Source organism: Coenobita brevimanus, chromosome 112 (assembly GCF_032717465.1).
Source record: "Coenobita brevimanus isolate Jiangsu-jjx chromosome 112, ASM3271746v2, whole genome shotgun sequence".
NCBI classification, from domain to species: Eukaryota; Metazoa; Arthropoda; class Malacostraca; order Decapoda; family Coenobitidae; genus Coenobita; species Coenobita brevimanus.
Genome location: NC_137065.1, coordinates 32,291,432 through 32,308,137, shown reverse-complemented (window position 1 = coordinate 32,308,137; position 16,706 = coordinate 32,291,432). Strand labels below are relative to the sequence as shown.

Genomic DNA, 16,706 nt, shown 5'->3' with positions numbered 1-16,706 from the left:
ATAGGTTGGAGGGTCATGATGATAATGATGCCATTTCTTATAATACATCATGATCATCATCATCATCCGGACATCCTTTCCCACCCTAGGGTGGGGTGAGGAGTAGCAATGTCCAGATAGCCCAAATTTGTCCACTCCAATGGGCCACGCTTCTGTTCACTCATCATTCAAGCCCCTGGAATCCAGGCTTTATCCGATACGCCAAAACACTCATCACGATCTGTAGCTTTGCATAAATGTATCCGATAGAGTCAGTCCGGACACTGTCACGTTAAAAGGGGTGCCAAATCCCTGATCATGCGCTTCTTGTCACAATATTCATCCAGCCCACTCGATCTCGTCAGTCCCCTATCCTCACCGACTTCCAAACCTCCCTTCCTCACACACAACCACCATATCCCTCCACCTTCTTCTTGGCCTACCTCACCTCCTCCCTCCTTCAAATTTGCTCAGATATACCGTTGTCACCACTCTGTTGTTATCCATTGTCTCCACATGACCATACCATCTCGGCACTCACTCTTCGATTCTGGTGTCCACAGACTTTCTCACTCCACATCTTTCATGAATCACACTGTTTCATGTCCACTCTGTACTCTACATACATTCCTCAGCAGTCCCATCTCCACTACTCTCACTGCTGACTTTTCATTTTCATGCCACACCATAGTCTCACATCCATATGTTAAGGCTGGCACTAACACTTCTTCATGTAAGCCTCATGCAGCTGCAACACTCAACCCTCTGTTTCTTATCAAGGCCTTCATTGCACCAGCAACTTTTCTTCTTTGTTGTCACTCTACTTTCCCCTTCTTTTGCACATTTTCCTCTTGTTTTCTATCAATGTACCCAGGTATTTGAACTCTCTCACCAATTTCAGTCTCTCTCCATTCACTGTAACATCGCACTGGGAGTCACCTTCTCTCTTAGTAACCATCATTTTACTCTTTTCTACATTTACTCTTATGGCTCAATGCTCACAGACATCAGCAAAACTCTACACTAGTCTACCAAGTTCTGGTGTGGTATTTGCAAGTTGTACTGCATCACCAGCATACAACAAATTTGAGATATTCCATCCATCACCATTCATTACCAACGCCATCCCCCTGTCCATTACTCGTGTTTTTACTTCTCTCATCATCCCATCCATATATATATTGAACAACCATGGGGACATCACACAACCTTGTCGCATGACCACACCGATCATGAACCATTCACTTAGATGCCCATTAATCCATACACATGCTTCACTACCATCATAAAATCGCTTGACAGCACCTAGCAGCTTACCATCTACACCGCTCGCTGGTGCAGTGGTAACGCTCTCGCTTGCCAACTGGTGGACGGGAGTTCGCACCTCGCTCAGGTTGCGAAAAGTTTCACTGACGAAGTGGGTGGTTACTGTCCCCCTTGAGCAAGGGGACGGGTGTGTGCGTGTGTGAAGGTCACAGCCTTGCCCTTAGATCGGACTATATGAGCTCTCAGCTCCCTTCCGGGAGGGTAAAAGCTGACGATCACTACCATCAAGTGATCCTGACCGACCCGGTGAATTACCATATATGCTCAAAACCTTCCATAATCCTTTTGTGTCTACTTTGTTGTATGCTTTTTCCAGATCCATGAATGCCATAAACACCTTATAGCCCTTCTCACAAGCCTTCTCCACTATGTTTCACTACAAATATTTGATTCACACATCCTCTGCCACTCCTTCTTATAATACTTCTGTAAAAATTAAGTGATATCAAGAGGTGAAATGTCTATCTATTGCCAGACGCCTTAAACCCGTAAGGCGTGGCCGCTAACGAATCACCATGTTGCCCTGTCCCCCGCCATTTCACTGCCCTGCTCCCAGCTCACACCCCCCTCCCTCATAAATCTCTCCACTCCATCCCTCCAACCCATCCTTGGCTCCCCCTCCCTCTCCCCCGCGTCACTTCACTCACATACACTTTCCTCATCAGTCTCTCACTCTCCACCCTCTCCACATGGCCAAACCACCTCAATGTGTTTCTCCTAATGCTTCCTATCACATCCACATCCACACCACAATGCTTCTTCACTTCCTCATTTGTCAGTCAGTCTCTCCATTTGACTCCATATGCATCTCTAAGATAACTCATATCCACTGCTCTCACTCTAGACTTTTGTCCCTCAAACAGCATCCAAGCTTCACTTCCATATGTTAGAGTTGGTATCACAATACTGTCATGCAGTAGTTTCTCACTTCCATGCTCACTTCCTTGTTTCTTATCACTGCCGTCAAAGAACCAGCAACCTTTCTTCCTTGATGTACCCTTTCAAGCACTTCACCCTGTAAACTTCCATCCGTACTCAACACGCTACTCAAGTACTTAAACACACTCACATTTTCTATTTCCTCCTCATTCAACCTCACTGTACATTCACTGACTTCATTCCTCTCGAGGACCATAACTTTACACTTCCCTACATTCACTGATGAAATGTAAAGGACGAAAAAGCAGTAATTCTGAGTCCCAGATGTTAGGGATGAAATTCAGCTTAAGCAAATGCTAGAACATACCTTCTTGAAGAATATGCTAACTCCTAAAGATCAAATGCCTTAAATTTGCTTTACAAGGAAAGTGAGAAGTTGTGGTGACTTTTTTTTTTTTTTTTTTTTTTTTTTTTTTTTTACAAAAAGAAAGTTCATAGCGGAAACTGTAACATTAGTCTTTTCAGAACAAAATTAGTAATTATGGAATTGAATTCAAGATTCATTCTTTTGAGATAACTGGGTGCATTATTTTGAAGATCTTAAGCTGTGGGGAAAAGAGAATGAAGAAAACTTGTCCATACTTGACCTGTTGTATATATGAAAGTCTGAGATCACCAGTTTACTCCCACATTAGAGATAAACAGCATAGAGATGAAAGTGTGTAACTTGGTGGGTGCTATATGCCCACTGCAGTGGAACAAAGAATTCAGAACAATACCAAGAGAAAGAGAGAGAAAGGTTGAAGAGTCAGAGAGAATTGATGAGATGATAAACTGTCAAAGTACACTTGAGCTTGACTCTCAAGGACATTAGTGGTGTAGCTTCCTGTGTGTGTACAAGTGGTATGCAGTCCAGTGGTGTAGGGACACCCATCCTATTCTCACATGTGCACAATACAGTAAACTCCCAATTATCCAGCACTGCATTATCTGGCATATGACTTTATCCAGCATAGCCAGTGGCTGAATTAAAATGGTATCTGGCAGTAAGCATAAAGTCTGTGACATTATCTGGCATGAAGGGCCATTTCTTCTGGCTAAAGATCATTATTATCCGGCATGAGACAGTTGTTTTCATCAAACATCCAGCCAGAATCACTTAAAAAAAAAAGAAAATGAAAAAAAAGAATGAAAGAAAGAAAGAAATACACAATTCTAATAGGGTTATATTGTACTGTAATATGAAAGTGGTGGAGTGTTGAAGGAGGGAAGGTTGACAGTTGGTGGGCCTTGTAGTGCACAGGGTGTTGGTGGTGGGTAGGGAGGGGAGATGCAGTGGTAGGGAGTAGCAAAGTTTTAACTGGCTAAGGCAGGGGAGGGGGAATTCTGATGCATATTTTTTATTGGCTGGCAGCAGGTAGGTGGATGTTCTCTCACATTCCACTGTATTCCTCCGCCACTATGGTGCAGATATACAAGTAAGCCTACATTGCACTCTAAGTCTCTTCCAAAACATCAACATCATCGCCAACATGAAATTGTTTCTGTCGATAAAATTACAGTGTACTTAACAGTACATTACAGTACAGCATTTTATTATTGCGAATATCAGTCAGCTGTTTTTTGATGTTTTAAAGTGTTTTGTAGGGGTTAGGCAGTGGATAAGTGTTATAGGGTTAGTGGGTTAAGGGCCCCTAGGGGGGACTTTTGCCTCATCCGACATTCTGACAGTATCCGTCAGGCCTTTGGCTCCATTATGCCAGGTAATCGGGAGTTTATTGTAACATGTTATTGTGCACATGTAAGCCTTGCTTCTTCCAAACTATAGGCCCATATTCTTATTGGTTAAGGAAGCACCCTAAAGCCTCATCCTAAGTGATTTATTTTGCTTGTTACACCTTGTTGTCCTCTCCTGTGTTACATCCCTTTTCTGTCCAACTCTCTAATGCAAGAGTTAATCGTTACTCCCAGTCCTTCATTTATGCAACAGGTCAGCTCTAGAACTGTCTCCCTCTGTCTGTATTTCCTGCTGCCTATGATCTCCAGTCTTTCAAATGCAGTGTGTCCGGGCATCTCGAAATGATCGGATCTTGAATTTGGCTCTCTATTGTATTTTGTTTTTCTCCTGTAGGGAACTGTTATTGCAGGGTCATGGCCTTTGGTTCCTTCTTCCTCGCATAAAAAAACAAAAAAATTACATAAGTCATTAAGATTGCACCATACTTTGCATAAATAATGTACAAGAGAATATTAGCTAGCCATATCCAGAAATATATCAGTAAGGGAGAGGTGTTAGGGAACTTTCTTAACTTCTGAGAATAGTAACCAGTGTCTGTGACTTGTTAGTTGTGTATATACAAGGTAAATGTTAAGGTATGGTTATTTCCATGCATACATGCATGCATGTGCGTGTGTGTGTGTGTGTGTGTGTGTGTGTGTGTGTGTGTGTGTGTGTGTGTGTGTGTGTGTGTGTGTGTATTTACCTATTTGTAGTATACAGGAATTGAGCAATGCTCGTGTTGTCCTGTCTCCAAATCCACATTTATCAAGTCTACATTTACACACACGAATGTTTTTCTCATGCACCACCTCCTCGTCTAAGTCATTCCAAATATTTATGTATTTACCTAATATACCTAATTGTGATATACACAGAATGTGCTATGCCCGTGGGTTTCCGTCGCTGTTTCTCAATAAGTCAAATTTAGCTCTAAACTCGTTCAAGTTTCTAGACTGGACGATCTCTTTGTCCAGGCTATTCCATAAGTCTATACTTCTGTAAGGAAAGCTATATTTCTTGATATCCTTCAAGCAGCTTGACTTTTTCAATTTCATTCTGTGTCCTCTTGTTGCTCTCTTATCCCATACAAACAGATCTTCTTTGTCAATTTTATCTACTCCCACCATGGTCCTGAACACTGCAATCATGTCTCTCCTCTTTCTCCTTTCCTCTAAGGAAGGCAAATCCAGCTTTTCCAGCCTCTCTCTGTATGACAGGTCTGTCAGACTGGGGACCATCTTGGTTGCTGTTCTTTGTATTCTCTTAATCTTGTTAATATCTTTCTTTTTGTGTGGGGACCACACTACTGCTGCATATTCTAACCTGGGGCGGATCATGGCCACTATCAATTTTTTCATCATCTCCTCATCCATATAATGAAATGCTACTCTTAAATTAGTTAAGAGTTTATAAGTCTCTCCAACTATCTTGTTAATGTGCTTTTCTGGTGACAAACTATCTTGGACCAGCACTCCCAAATCTTTCTCTTCTCTCATTTTTGTGATTAATTCATTTCCCAACAAATAATTCAGTGATGGCCTCCTGGTACTTTTACCCATTTCCAATATTTTACATTTCTTTACATTAAATTTCATTTCCCACGTCCGGCTCCAATCGTGTATCCTATCCAAATCCTCCTGCAGCATTTTACAATCCTCCTCAACCTCTACCTTCCTCAAGATCTTTACATCATCAGCAAACAGACTTGCATAACTGTTCATTCCATCTACCATATCATTTACATAAATCAGGAACATTACTGGCGCCAACACCGAGCCTTGAGGGACTCCACTTGTTACTTCCCTCCATCCAGATATCCTTTATTACTGTCCTCATTTGTCTGTCTCTCAAAAAGTCTCCCATCCATTCCAGAAGTTTCCCTTTCAGTCCTCCTAAATATTCAAGTTTCCACATTAGTCTCTTATGAGGTACCTTGTCAACAGCCTTCTCTAAGTCTAAGTACACACAATCCACCCAACCATCTCTCTCCTGTACCATGTCAGTCGCTCTAGAGTAAAAGCTCAACAAGTTAGAAACACATGACCTTCCACTCCTGAATCCAAACTGACATGCATGTATGCATGCTTGTTTGTTTGTTTTACCCTAGTTTCCTGGGTTATGTGGGCGAATCAAGGCTACAGTTCGTGCATTTGCGTGTTGTGTTTAATTTTTTCCAAAAAAACAGCTATTTTGTTGGTGTCCAAACATCAGTTCTTTGTTCTGTGCATTAAAGAAAATGTACATAACATATTCCTTCCTTGTTGTAAATAACAGTTTAAACTCTTCAACTTGATGCTGTCTTCAGGCCATTTTATTCAGTTCAGCATAGGCATTGAAACTGGAAGGGTTTGGAAGGATTAAATATAGTGTATGTTAACCCCTTTAGTTATGAGATCCTTCATATGTTGAATAAAATACTGTAGTCTGGAAGTAGCTAGAACAAGCTAAGCATATGACATGACAGTGACAGAGTTAAAAAGGTGGTATTGGAGGGCTTGAAATCTCTTTGTTTTGTTCTGGCATTGGTCATATGGTGAATACCTTGCCCAGTACTGTACTTTGTTGCAAAAAGCCTTTTGCATCATATGGCACAGGAGGTAGATTGTATCTAAAGCTTACTGTAAGTACTCATGTTTTGTTGAATTTGATTTTGGATCAGCACAGTATCGTACAGCTTGACAGTATATATATGTGCTTACTTTATGCTGTATTGTTAATCAGCAGAAATTTACAGTCGGTAATAAACTACAGTACACTACAATAAGAGTAAAACAACAGTATGCTATTAACATGGTAAGTGATGGAGTCATGTTCAGGTGATTGCATGATGCTGGACCAGTGAGCTTTATAATATGGAGGGCCTGTCTCTACAGCAAGCATGTGACTTACGGCTGCCATATTGAAACACCTGCACTTGTTCCCTCCATCATGGTAATGCAGTTGGAACACTATTCTTAGCTTGCTGTCTCTGTTTCCTTGCTGCTTGTATGTATACTGTACACACACTTAAAAAAATATTGTTACAGGGGATCTGATGAGTTTCATACTGAACAATCCATCTGTTGCAGTAGTAGTAGTTGCTCCCTAGGCAGTCTGGCCGAACAGCCCCGAGTCCCTTAGGAGGGCCATGGCTGAGACCGGACTTTCCCACAGAGCTCTCAAAGAGTGTATGTTGTGTTGTTGGCGTAGGTGATTGTGTGCAATGCAGTCTTCCATAATGTACTTAATAGTATGGGGTGCTGTGTTGCATCCTGGACAGGCATCAGTGACGGAGTCATGCAGCCTCTTCTGGTAGCTTAAGAGGGCTGGATGGTGCCCACATCTCAGCCTGGCCAGGTGGATCCTGTCCTCACAAGGAAGATAGGATTCAGAAGGGTGGATGTCAGGAGGCTGTGCATGCAGCTGTGTGTTGTCTTTAAGTGACTGAATGGAGCGGCGAGTGATCTGAGTGTGGATATGCTTCTGGAAGCTGGTCTGAGGTGGGCGAGGGGGGAGAGATGACAGTATTTGTGTATGGTATCGTGTGCTGGGTGTTGTTTTGATGTTCCTTGGTGTGGGTGGATGTGCTGCCATGTAAAATAGTGGATGTTGTGGGTTTGTTGAGGCTGCAGCAAGAAACTGGGTGCCCCTCATGTCTAGGTGATCCTTGACTTTGAGGACTTTGGTTTCTTGATGTAGGTGGTCTGTGGGTGTAGTAGCTGTGCAGCCTGTGATTATTTTTAGGGCCTTGTTCTGTATGGTCTGTAGAGTGTTGTAGTGTGTTTTGGTGAGGTTAGAAGCCCAGGCAGGGCTTGCATAATTCATCACTGAACGTATGTATTGTTTGTATACTGTGGTGTTGGTTTCTTTGTTGTGTCCGAATGTTGTATGGGCAAGTAACCTCAGAGCATTGATTCTTGGTGTTATTTTATTATTAATGTTTGTGATGTGTTGTTTAAATGACATTGATGTATTGTATGTTACACCAAGGATTTTGGGTGTGTGTGTGTGTGGTAGGGGAGTGTTGTTTATGGTGAGGTGTGGGATGTGACTGTGTTCTGCTGTCCAGTTTGTGAGAAGAGTCACTGTCGATTTGGCTGGGGCTATTTTGAGCCTGTTTGTGATGAACCATTCGTGTAGTGTGTTGAGGTAAGGTTTAATGATGTGTGCAGCTGTGTTTGTGTTTTGGTGCATACATGTAAGTGTTATATCATCTGCATAGGAAGCTATGTGTATCTCTGGTGTGTGGGGTGTGGGTACATCGTGCATGTATCGGTTAAAGAGTGTTGGGGACAAGACAGATCCTTGGGGGATGCTGTTTGTGAAGTTTCTGATGTTAGAAGACTGACCAGCCCCTCACGGGGCTCGAGTACCTGTCGCAGTAGTGTTGGAGGAAGGCTGTTATCAAACGTTTCATTCGTGGTGTCAGTTTGTATTGTGCAGAAGGTGTAATGATACTTTTTTGAGTGTGTGTGTACATATACAGTATATCTTGATACAGAAATATCTATATATTATGATTTTTTTCTGCCAAGCTCTATGAATTATATGTTACATTTAGCCAAGAGTATGACCCCCTCTCCTTTTTTTTTTTTTACCACCTTAACCTAATGTCTGTTTAATTACAATAGTAGAGATAAATTTGAAGTTGATGGAAAGAGCATATATATGATAATTATGTATTTCACCACCATAAAATACTGTATATAAACACATTATATGCTGTAAAAAATTGTCATTATCTATTAGCTATTAACAGTACTACAGTACTTACATCCATCCATCCATCCATCCGTCATCCAATCCTACGTTGCCCCATGAGGAGTGTAGGAGCCCGGGGCAAGGCAAGTTGGTCCTGACATTTAAGATGAGAGTGACCAGCCTCACTCATCCCTGAGTGGCATTTCGTGAGCAGTAAACCCCAACTACCCCTTGGATATAAACCTTCACTGGCTCAATCTGATTGGAGTGCCCTAATTACCCATTAAACCACCAAGTGCCACAATTTGGTTATATGGTTGCCACCCAGCTTAGTAAATGGTTTCCTGGTGTACAGGAAACCATTTGGCATGTTATTCAGTGTAGAGTCACCCACAGACAGAATGAAGGGGAAAGAATGAAGGAAAGAAAGACATAAGAGGATGGAAGGAAAGAAGGATGGAGGAGAGGAAAGAGCAGACACCTGAGAACAGCCCTACATCAAGTGAGTGGGTGGTGAGCACCCCCACCTACTACTTAGACATTTTCATATACATAAACATACATCCATGATAATTTCTTGCTGATTTTTAAATACAGTCAACCTAGCCTGCTGCTTTCTATTTTAGTACCAATAGCTTCCTCGAATCCTCTGTGATAAATTTCTTAATGTGATGTACCCTAATAATTCTTTAACATTGTGATACCGGGTTTACTGATTTGTGAACATGCTTGTCCTCAATGAAGATGTCAGACATATGGGTGTTTAGACAGTCATATATTCTCTCAATAGTAATACTCTGCAAGATGTTGTGTAACATAGCTGTGGAAACAACTAGTGGCATAGGCTTATGTTTTAGGATTTTTTTCCTTTGCAAAATTTGAAAGCATTTCCGTGTCATAACAGATTTTAAGTACGTGCCCACTTGCTTAGAGGAGGCATTCCCTGTCCATCTGGTCAATAAAAGTGCTCAAATAACTATAACCTTTACATGCTGATACCAGCTATTTAACACATCCAGTAATCTTGTTGAATGAACAACAAGATATATTTTTTACCTGTGAAATGTAATGCCATCTCTCATCGATGAATTCCTGTGCCCATTTTTGCATCTGCAACCAGTGCAGTGGACCATGCCACTATATTTTCCGGACTCATCGGCTGATTTCAAAAGGGGCAGGCATCAGGTGAGGTGCATAAACATGGCTGCCACTACACCAGCGCCTCTTTGGCGGCAGACACACAATACATGACGCTACTCATGAGAAAGCTACTCCATATTATAGAGCTCAGTGTGCTGGAAGAGCCAGACAGAGGCTGTCAGTTCATTAGTCAGCCATATCCCCTAAATACCTGTATACATACTCTCTCTCAGTGTATGAGGTGTTTAGGTGACTCAAAGGATTTGCTAAAGCTGAAATTCAGTACTATATACTGAGGCAGAAGAGGATTTGTATTGTTATTGTTGCAGTAATGTTTTGAAGAGGTAAAATGCAGTATCAGGCACAGTAATTTCTGGTCATAAGTGTTAACTGTAGTTTCTTTCCACCTCGACCTTGTGCTGGCTGGTGCCGTGATTGATGTCCGGGATACATAACACTGTGTCTTGCCCAAACGACTCTCCCTCGTGGTTTCGGGATGTTGATGTGGTGGTATCTTGTTTTTGGTTTGGTTGTGGGTTTTGCATGGTACTTAAAATATGTTGTGCATATTTGTTTATATTGTATGCGTGCTTAATTTGATCTGTGTATTTACCTGTTGTTATTGTTGTTTTCAATGTTGGATCTGTTTACTGTTAAAATTTTTTTTATAATGATATACCTTTTTTTTTTTTTTTGTTTGATACCATTTGCAAATTCATATTTCTTTGGATGTGTACACCTGTTATACTCATCTTCTAAATACCCTTCCCTTACATATCATTGTATATCATCAATTAACACATCACTTTGCAATGCTATTAAATATATTTTGCTCTTAATTTCATTAACTTTTAAAATTTACTCCATATCATCCCTATACTGCACCTTTCCCCACTCTCCTTCTTGTGACTTTCTCTTTACTTGTATGGTTTGCTTATTGTCACATCTTTATTATCCTGTCATTTTTTTTTTTTAACCACTTATTTACTGACATACTTCCACCTCCATATGTTTTTCCATTTATTATTCACTCACATTTCCATATTCATTTTATTTACCTTTTCTTATTCATCATTGTTCTTGCATATCAATTTTTTACCACATACTTGCATATTAATTTTTTACCACCGACTGTTACTTTCACACACTTTTTTTTACTAATTATTCTTCACTCATACTTGCATTCATTTTTTTGCCACTTATTATTCACTCATTCTTATGCACTTTTTTTTTTTTTTTTCTTTCACTTGTGCTTCTTGGTCATTCTTCATCTAAATTCTCTATATATTATCTGAGAACCTTACTGCATGAAAATGGTTTCTTTCAAATCCCAATCATACATCAACTTTGTCATATACCTTGCAAATGAATATTCTTTTTGTACCTTCCTGTCCGTCTGCTTTTGTATTCTCCTACTCTCTGTCTCTCATTCTTTTTCAATTCAATAATTTGTTGTCACTTTATCCTTTCTTCATGATCCATGTTACATTTAACACACATACTGTCATTATCTACATTTTTCCTTTAACTGTTTTCTTACTTCTTTCCTTTTCATGTTATGTCTCACAATTTTCGCTCATTCCTTATTTCTCATTTTTTTTTCTCACTTTCCCTGACTTTTCTCACACCTGCTTTTCTTGCTTTTTTTTTTTTATGTTATTTCTTTCTGCTTCCCCAATAATCTTTTCTTCTTAATGCTACGCTTCCTCTTGTTCCTTTTCTTTTCTCACTTTACACTGCCTTTTTCACATACTCATTTCTTTCCATGTAATTTCTTTTTGGTTCTGTACTGATCTCATTATCCTTCCCTTTTTGCATTTTTTTTTTTTTCCCCATTGCACTCATCTCACACGCTTTCATTTCTACTCCTCTATATATATAATTCATGTACAACCTTACTAATCTTTTCTTCTCTCTCCTTCTACCACTTCTTGTTCCTCTTCTTTTCTGTTTTCATTTCGCCTTTCTCACATACTGTACTCTCTTGCTTCTCCATGTAAAATCTTTCTGCCTCCATAATGATCTTTCACATCCTTCCCCATCTACTTGATTCTCTTTCACTACCTCTTCCCCTTTTTCTCTCTTGTACATGCACCTTTCTTCTTTTCCCTTCCCCTTTCCATTTTGCCCCTTACCTTTTCTCCCTTCCCCCACTTCAATGTCTCAGTGCCGATACTCCCATTAGAGTTGATGGTGGTGTGGCCCAAAACAACTTCCTGATACAGACTGTGGCAACGCTAATCGGTCGACCTGTTCAGCGGCCAAAATCCACTGATGTATCTGCCCTTGGGACTGCTTTCCTGGCTGGCATAGGCGCAGGTGAGTGATTAGCAAGTAGAAGAAAAGAAGAACAGATTGTCAGGGAGGAGACATGTCATATCGCATCAGCTGAGGCCTTCTATGAGTAACACCTGTTCCTTATGAAATAATTATGTATATTACAGCTCATTATTCTCTTGTTAATTATATCTGCTTAATGTTGACATAGATTGCATAAATGTCATAGGAAGGCAGATTTATGTACTTTACCATATTCAAATGCAGACTGGAATTGCATATTTCCTGAGAGAAACTATAAATTCGGGGTCATGGATGAAAAGTCCTTCGTTTGTCTAAATTCACATTCACTGAAATGTTGAAGCTTTCCTAAGTCTTTTATCAATTATTCAAAAACCATTAGTAGCAGTAACGGTCATTCCTATATTACTTCCATCAGGACATTCAGGCTCAAGGACCCATTTAGAGTCCAGAACACTAAAAAGTAGGAGATGGACCAATGTCTCTGGGAGCATTAACATGATACAGTGTAAATCAAGGATTCCGAACTCATCCTTGGACGGCCTGTAAATATGTACATTCAATATTTTCATAGGAGAAAGCTGTATCCTTCCTAAATAACAAGTTAGTGAAGTCATAAATTGTACAAGTATAGAAAAAATAGATTGAATTCACAAAACCTGGTTGTGTATTGGTTAGGTCATCACAGTCAGTGACAGCCTTGCCTGGTTGTGTATTGTTTAGGTCATCCCAGTCATAGTGACAGCCTTGCCATTCACGTAAAGTTCAGTCCCTAAGGGGTACCTAGAGCTTTTCGCTCATGTAATGCCATCAAGTAGGCTGAGCATCTGTCCATATATATGTGCTGGATTACAGTGGACTGGCCTTGAACCCTTACACCTCAAAAGGGCTAATGCATGAGACTGGCTCTGTAAAAATCCAATTCTTTCATTTTAATTTTTATATGATTTCTTGGAAAATCAGCCTTGTCTGAAGGTGATGATCTGATTGTCTGTATACATTAGACCCTCACTATAATAGGCTAATTGGGAGGAAAGTCTGATCTGATAAAGCCACTAGGCCATTATATCTGATGGTCCTCCATTGAGGTGGGATTTCAAACATATGTTTGAAAAGAAATCTGTAAAATAGCTTATTCTAGTACTGTAAAGGTACATTATACCCATTTTGCACTAATTTGGCCCATAATTTTGCCTTTTTGCAGCCTTTTTCACATCATTGTCATTGCACTTCTTCATGACTATTACAATAATACTATAATCTGTTATTGCAACTTGGCAGTCACAATGGTAAAAGTTCATTTTCAGGCTAAGTTGGAATTAGAAAGGGTAGGAAGCACATGCACTGCTGCCCATTTAATGGACATTGTTTGTTATAGCCAGTGGAAGTTTGGCAGCCTTCGTAGTGTCCGTTAAATATGATAAGTTGCCCATCGAGGTCCGTTAAAGTGAGGGTCTACTGTATGTAAAAGAAAAAGTTTATTTGGCTGCCTGGCTGTATGTGTCTTTTATCTATGGAACTTGAGGGGGATGCGTATAGGACTCTCCAAAGAGCTCTAGCAGGTGTAATGTTGTATGATGAATTTAGATGTGTACACTACAGTTGCTAAAGTGGTGCCCCCGATTAACCATAATTAGAACCAATTAGAAAAAATCAAGTCAGCATGGTAGAAACATGGTAGCTAATAACTGTAGAGTTTCTTTGCGTCTACAACTATATTATTATTATCCACAACAGGTCAGATGAGAGGAAAGGACAGATCGGTGGGGTGGACAACAGGTTGATGCATGGGTGCACTGGATTGTGGCACAGAAAACAGCCATGTTTCACTCGTGACTTGCCATGACCACTCACATGTTTAGGCTGTTTTCTTTGAATCTCTTCACTCTCCTAATCACTGAGTCACTGGAAATATACCCAAACCCTTTTTTTTGCCCATGGATGCCATCTAATCCTCTCAGAATCAACTCCAGAGCAGGTTCAAGGCCAAGGACCACCTGACACAGACAGATGTCTGTCACCTATTGTGGCTAGGCAAACACTGAACATACACACCAAGGCAGTATGCAGTTAGCTGGCTGGCATCATATATCTCTGTAGGAGCATGAGGGTGATCACATCCCTACTCAGTAGTATTAAATGAGTGTGGGTCTGTATAGAGTTAAGTCTCAGTCAGAACAGCGTTCTTTTCAGGTACAGGCAACATATTATAGGGTCACTCTCATCCTAAATGTCAGGACCAATTTGCCTAGCCCTGGGCTCCTACGCTTATCATAGGGCAACACAGGTTGAGATGATGGATGGATGGAAAAAGATATACAGTATGGTAATGCTAAGTAAAAGTTCTTTCATTACAGGTATAACACCATTTCCCAGTTATGGGTTAAAAATAATTGTGGTTGGTGTCTTGCAAGATTAACTGCTTTCTTTGAATATAGGCCCTTAGTGTTGTAGCTACTGCACTTTATTAATAATGTTGTTGTACTGTAAATATATGTCAGTGAATATTACAATGTGCACTTCAGTCTTTCACCCCAAGGATGTAAAATATATTCTATTTTCGATGTCCATTCAGTTTTTTTTTTTTGGGGGGAAGGAGTTTTCAAACTTGAACAATTAATTATAGCCATCTTTAACCTGCTGAATGTGCAATGACCTTTTTTTTATCCCACCCCATGATGCGCAAAAAATGAAAACAAAAATAGTTTTTGTTTTATTATAAACTTGAAGATAAACATCCAGGACATCATCCGGTGAAAAAAAATCTCTCTACGTCGTTGCATAGTGCCATATGTAAGTTTGCATAGGGGTGGAGTAGTGAAAACTGGAAAAAAAAAAATAGTTTTTGTTTAAATAGTTTTTGTTTTAAATAGTTTTAGTTTTGTTAAACATCCAGGGCATCATCTGTTGAAAAAAAAAATCTCTGTCTTTGCATTGCGCCATAAGGAAGTTTCCTTAGGGGTGGAGTAGTGAGCAATGATGCACAGCCACTGGAAGGTTAGCAAAGCCTGAGCTGTGGCTTGCAACATGGTGCTTCCCAGCCTGAGCTGTGGTTTGCAATCTATGGGTTAACCCCTACACTGTGGCAAGGGCCTCCCAAATTGATAAAAGTCTGATGTTATTAGAATGACAACTAGAGTATGTCCAGGGCTAAAGGATTAAATTCAAGACTTCATTTCTTATAGGTATATGGAAGTCCCGGGATGAGCTGTTACCCCTGCTTGAGTTTGACAGAGTATTCCATCCTGAACCTGAACGTCAGCCTCAGCTTTTGCAGCAGATGAAGGAGTGGGAGCGAGCTCTTTCCCGCTTCACACACTGGTACACCGATGATCGAGGCTCCAGGGGTCAGTCACCTTCTTTGTGGAGTCCCACAGGGAAGACTGATGTTCTATGCAGCTCGTCTTTATGTAATTGCAGTAATTTGGATGAAAGTGTCATGAAGGGAGAGAGTCAGGGACAGACAACAGAGATGAAGAATGAACATGAGTCCATTGAGAGTGAACTCCCATTGCCCAGTACCACTGGCATTGGCATTCTGTCAAGTGTGAATACAGTGTTTCTTATGGCCACTGCATTAATGGTGCTCTTTATTAGTTATACCCTATATCCCTAAATAATATTGTTTTTACTCATTTTGAGTTCCTTTCACTACTGTTATTATTATTTTTATTATTTTTTTCATTAATGTACACCAGTGGATGATTTTATTCAACTTGATTAGGACTTCATGCAATTAAGGGTTTAAATGAAGATTGTTTAACTCCCTGCATCTCGGTGATGTGCTTTTATAGCTCATTCATGTTGCCACCAAATACGTTTGTTCACAGGAAAAGCATCTCATGCTGAAGAGGTTTATTGAGGCCATATTTGTCAGTCTGCAGTTAAATAAAATCATGAGAAGATGAGAATAAAAGGAAAAAGATGTCCCCAAACTATCAGTCTATCAATAGCCAGACACCATAATCCTGTAATGGGTGGCTGTTTGTCTTTGAGTTAGTGGTTTTACGGGGAGGGGCACTAACCTTCCGCAAACCCACTTTTTGACACGTAGGGAACACGTGTGGGTTTGGTTATATGGTTACTGCCCAGCTTTGTAAATGGTTTCCTGGCCTACGGGACACATTAGGCTTGTTACTTATTGTAAAGCCACATGAAAAGGAAAGAAGAGTAATAAAGTGACAGGAAAGACGGGAGAGATTTGAAGAGGAGGGCAGATACAGAAAAAGAATTATAAAGATGAAGGAAGATGTAGGCACCACTACATCAAGTGAGTGGATGATGGTTGCCACCACTTACCCAAACTCAAAGAGTTAAAACCCCTCCAGTTTAAGAAGTTCTTAATAGCATAATAAAGTCATCTGATGCTAGCTAGATTGAATACGAAAAAATATTTGGCATAGTAACCTCTGTAGAGATATATTTTTATATGGGATTAGGGATGACATTTTATATTTCATAGTGAGATGTAAAATACTGTACAGTGTGATAAGTGAGTATTATATTGCTTGCCATATACAGTATATTGGAATATAATTATAGGTCTGATATGACCACTTTGTTGAGTCAGCAGAAATAAATTATTTAATGGAGTGAGGCTGGTCACTCTCATCTTAAATGTCAG

The 16,706-nt window shown here is 40.2% G+C and overlaps 1 protein-coding gene across 1 annotated transcript in view; it reads left to right on the top strand.

Annotated features, from left to right (window-relative positions):
* LOC145418152 (glycerol kinase 5) overlaps positions 1 to 15,698 on the top strand; it is a 123,688-nt gene extending 107,990 nt beyond the window's left edge. Inside the window, exons 12-13 of the mRNA XM_080286674.1 lie at positions 11,970 to 12,103; positions 15,268 to 15,698. Coding sequence (XP_080142800.1) covers positions 11,970 to 12,103; positions 15,268 to 15,698 — 565 coding nt within the window. The remainder of the gene's footprint in view (positions 1 to 11,969; positions 12,104 to 15,267) is intronic.
* The last annotated feature ends 1,008 nt before the right edge of the window (positions 15,699 to 16,706 follow it).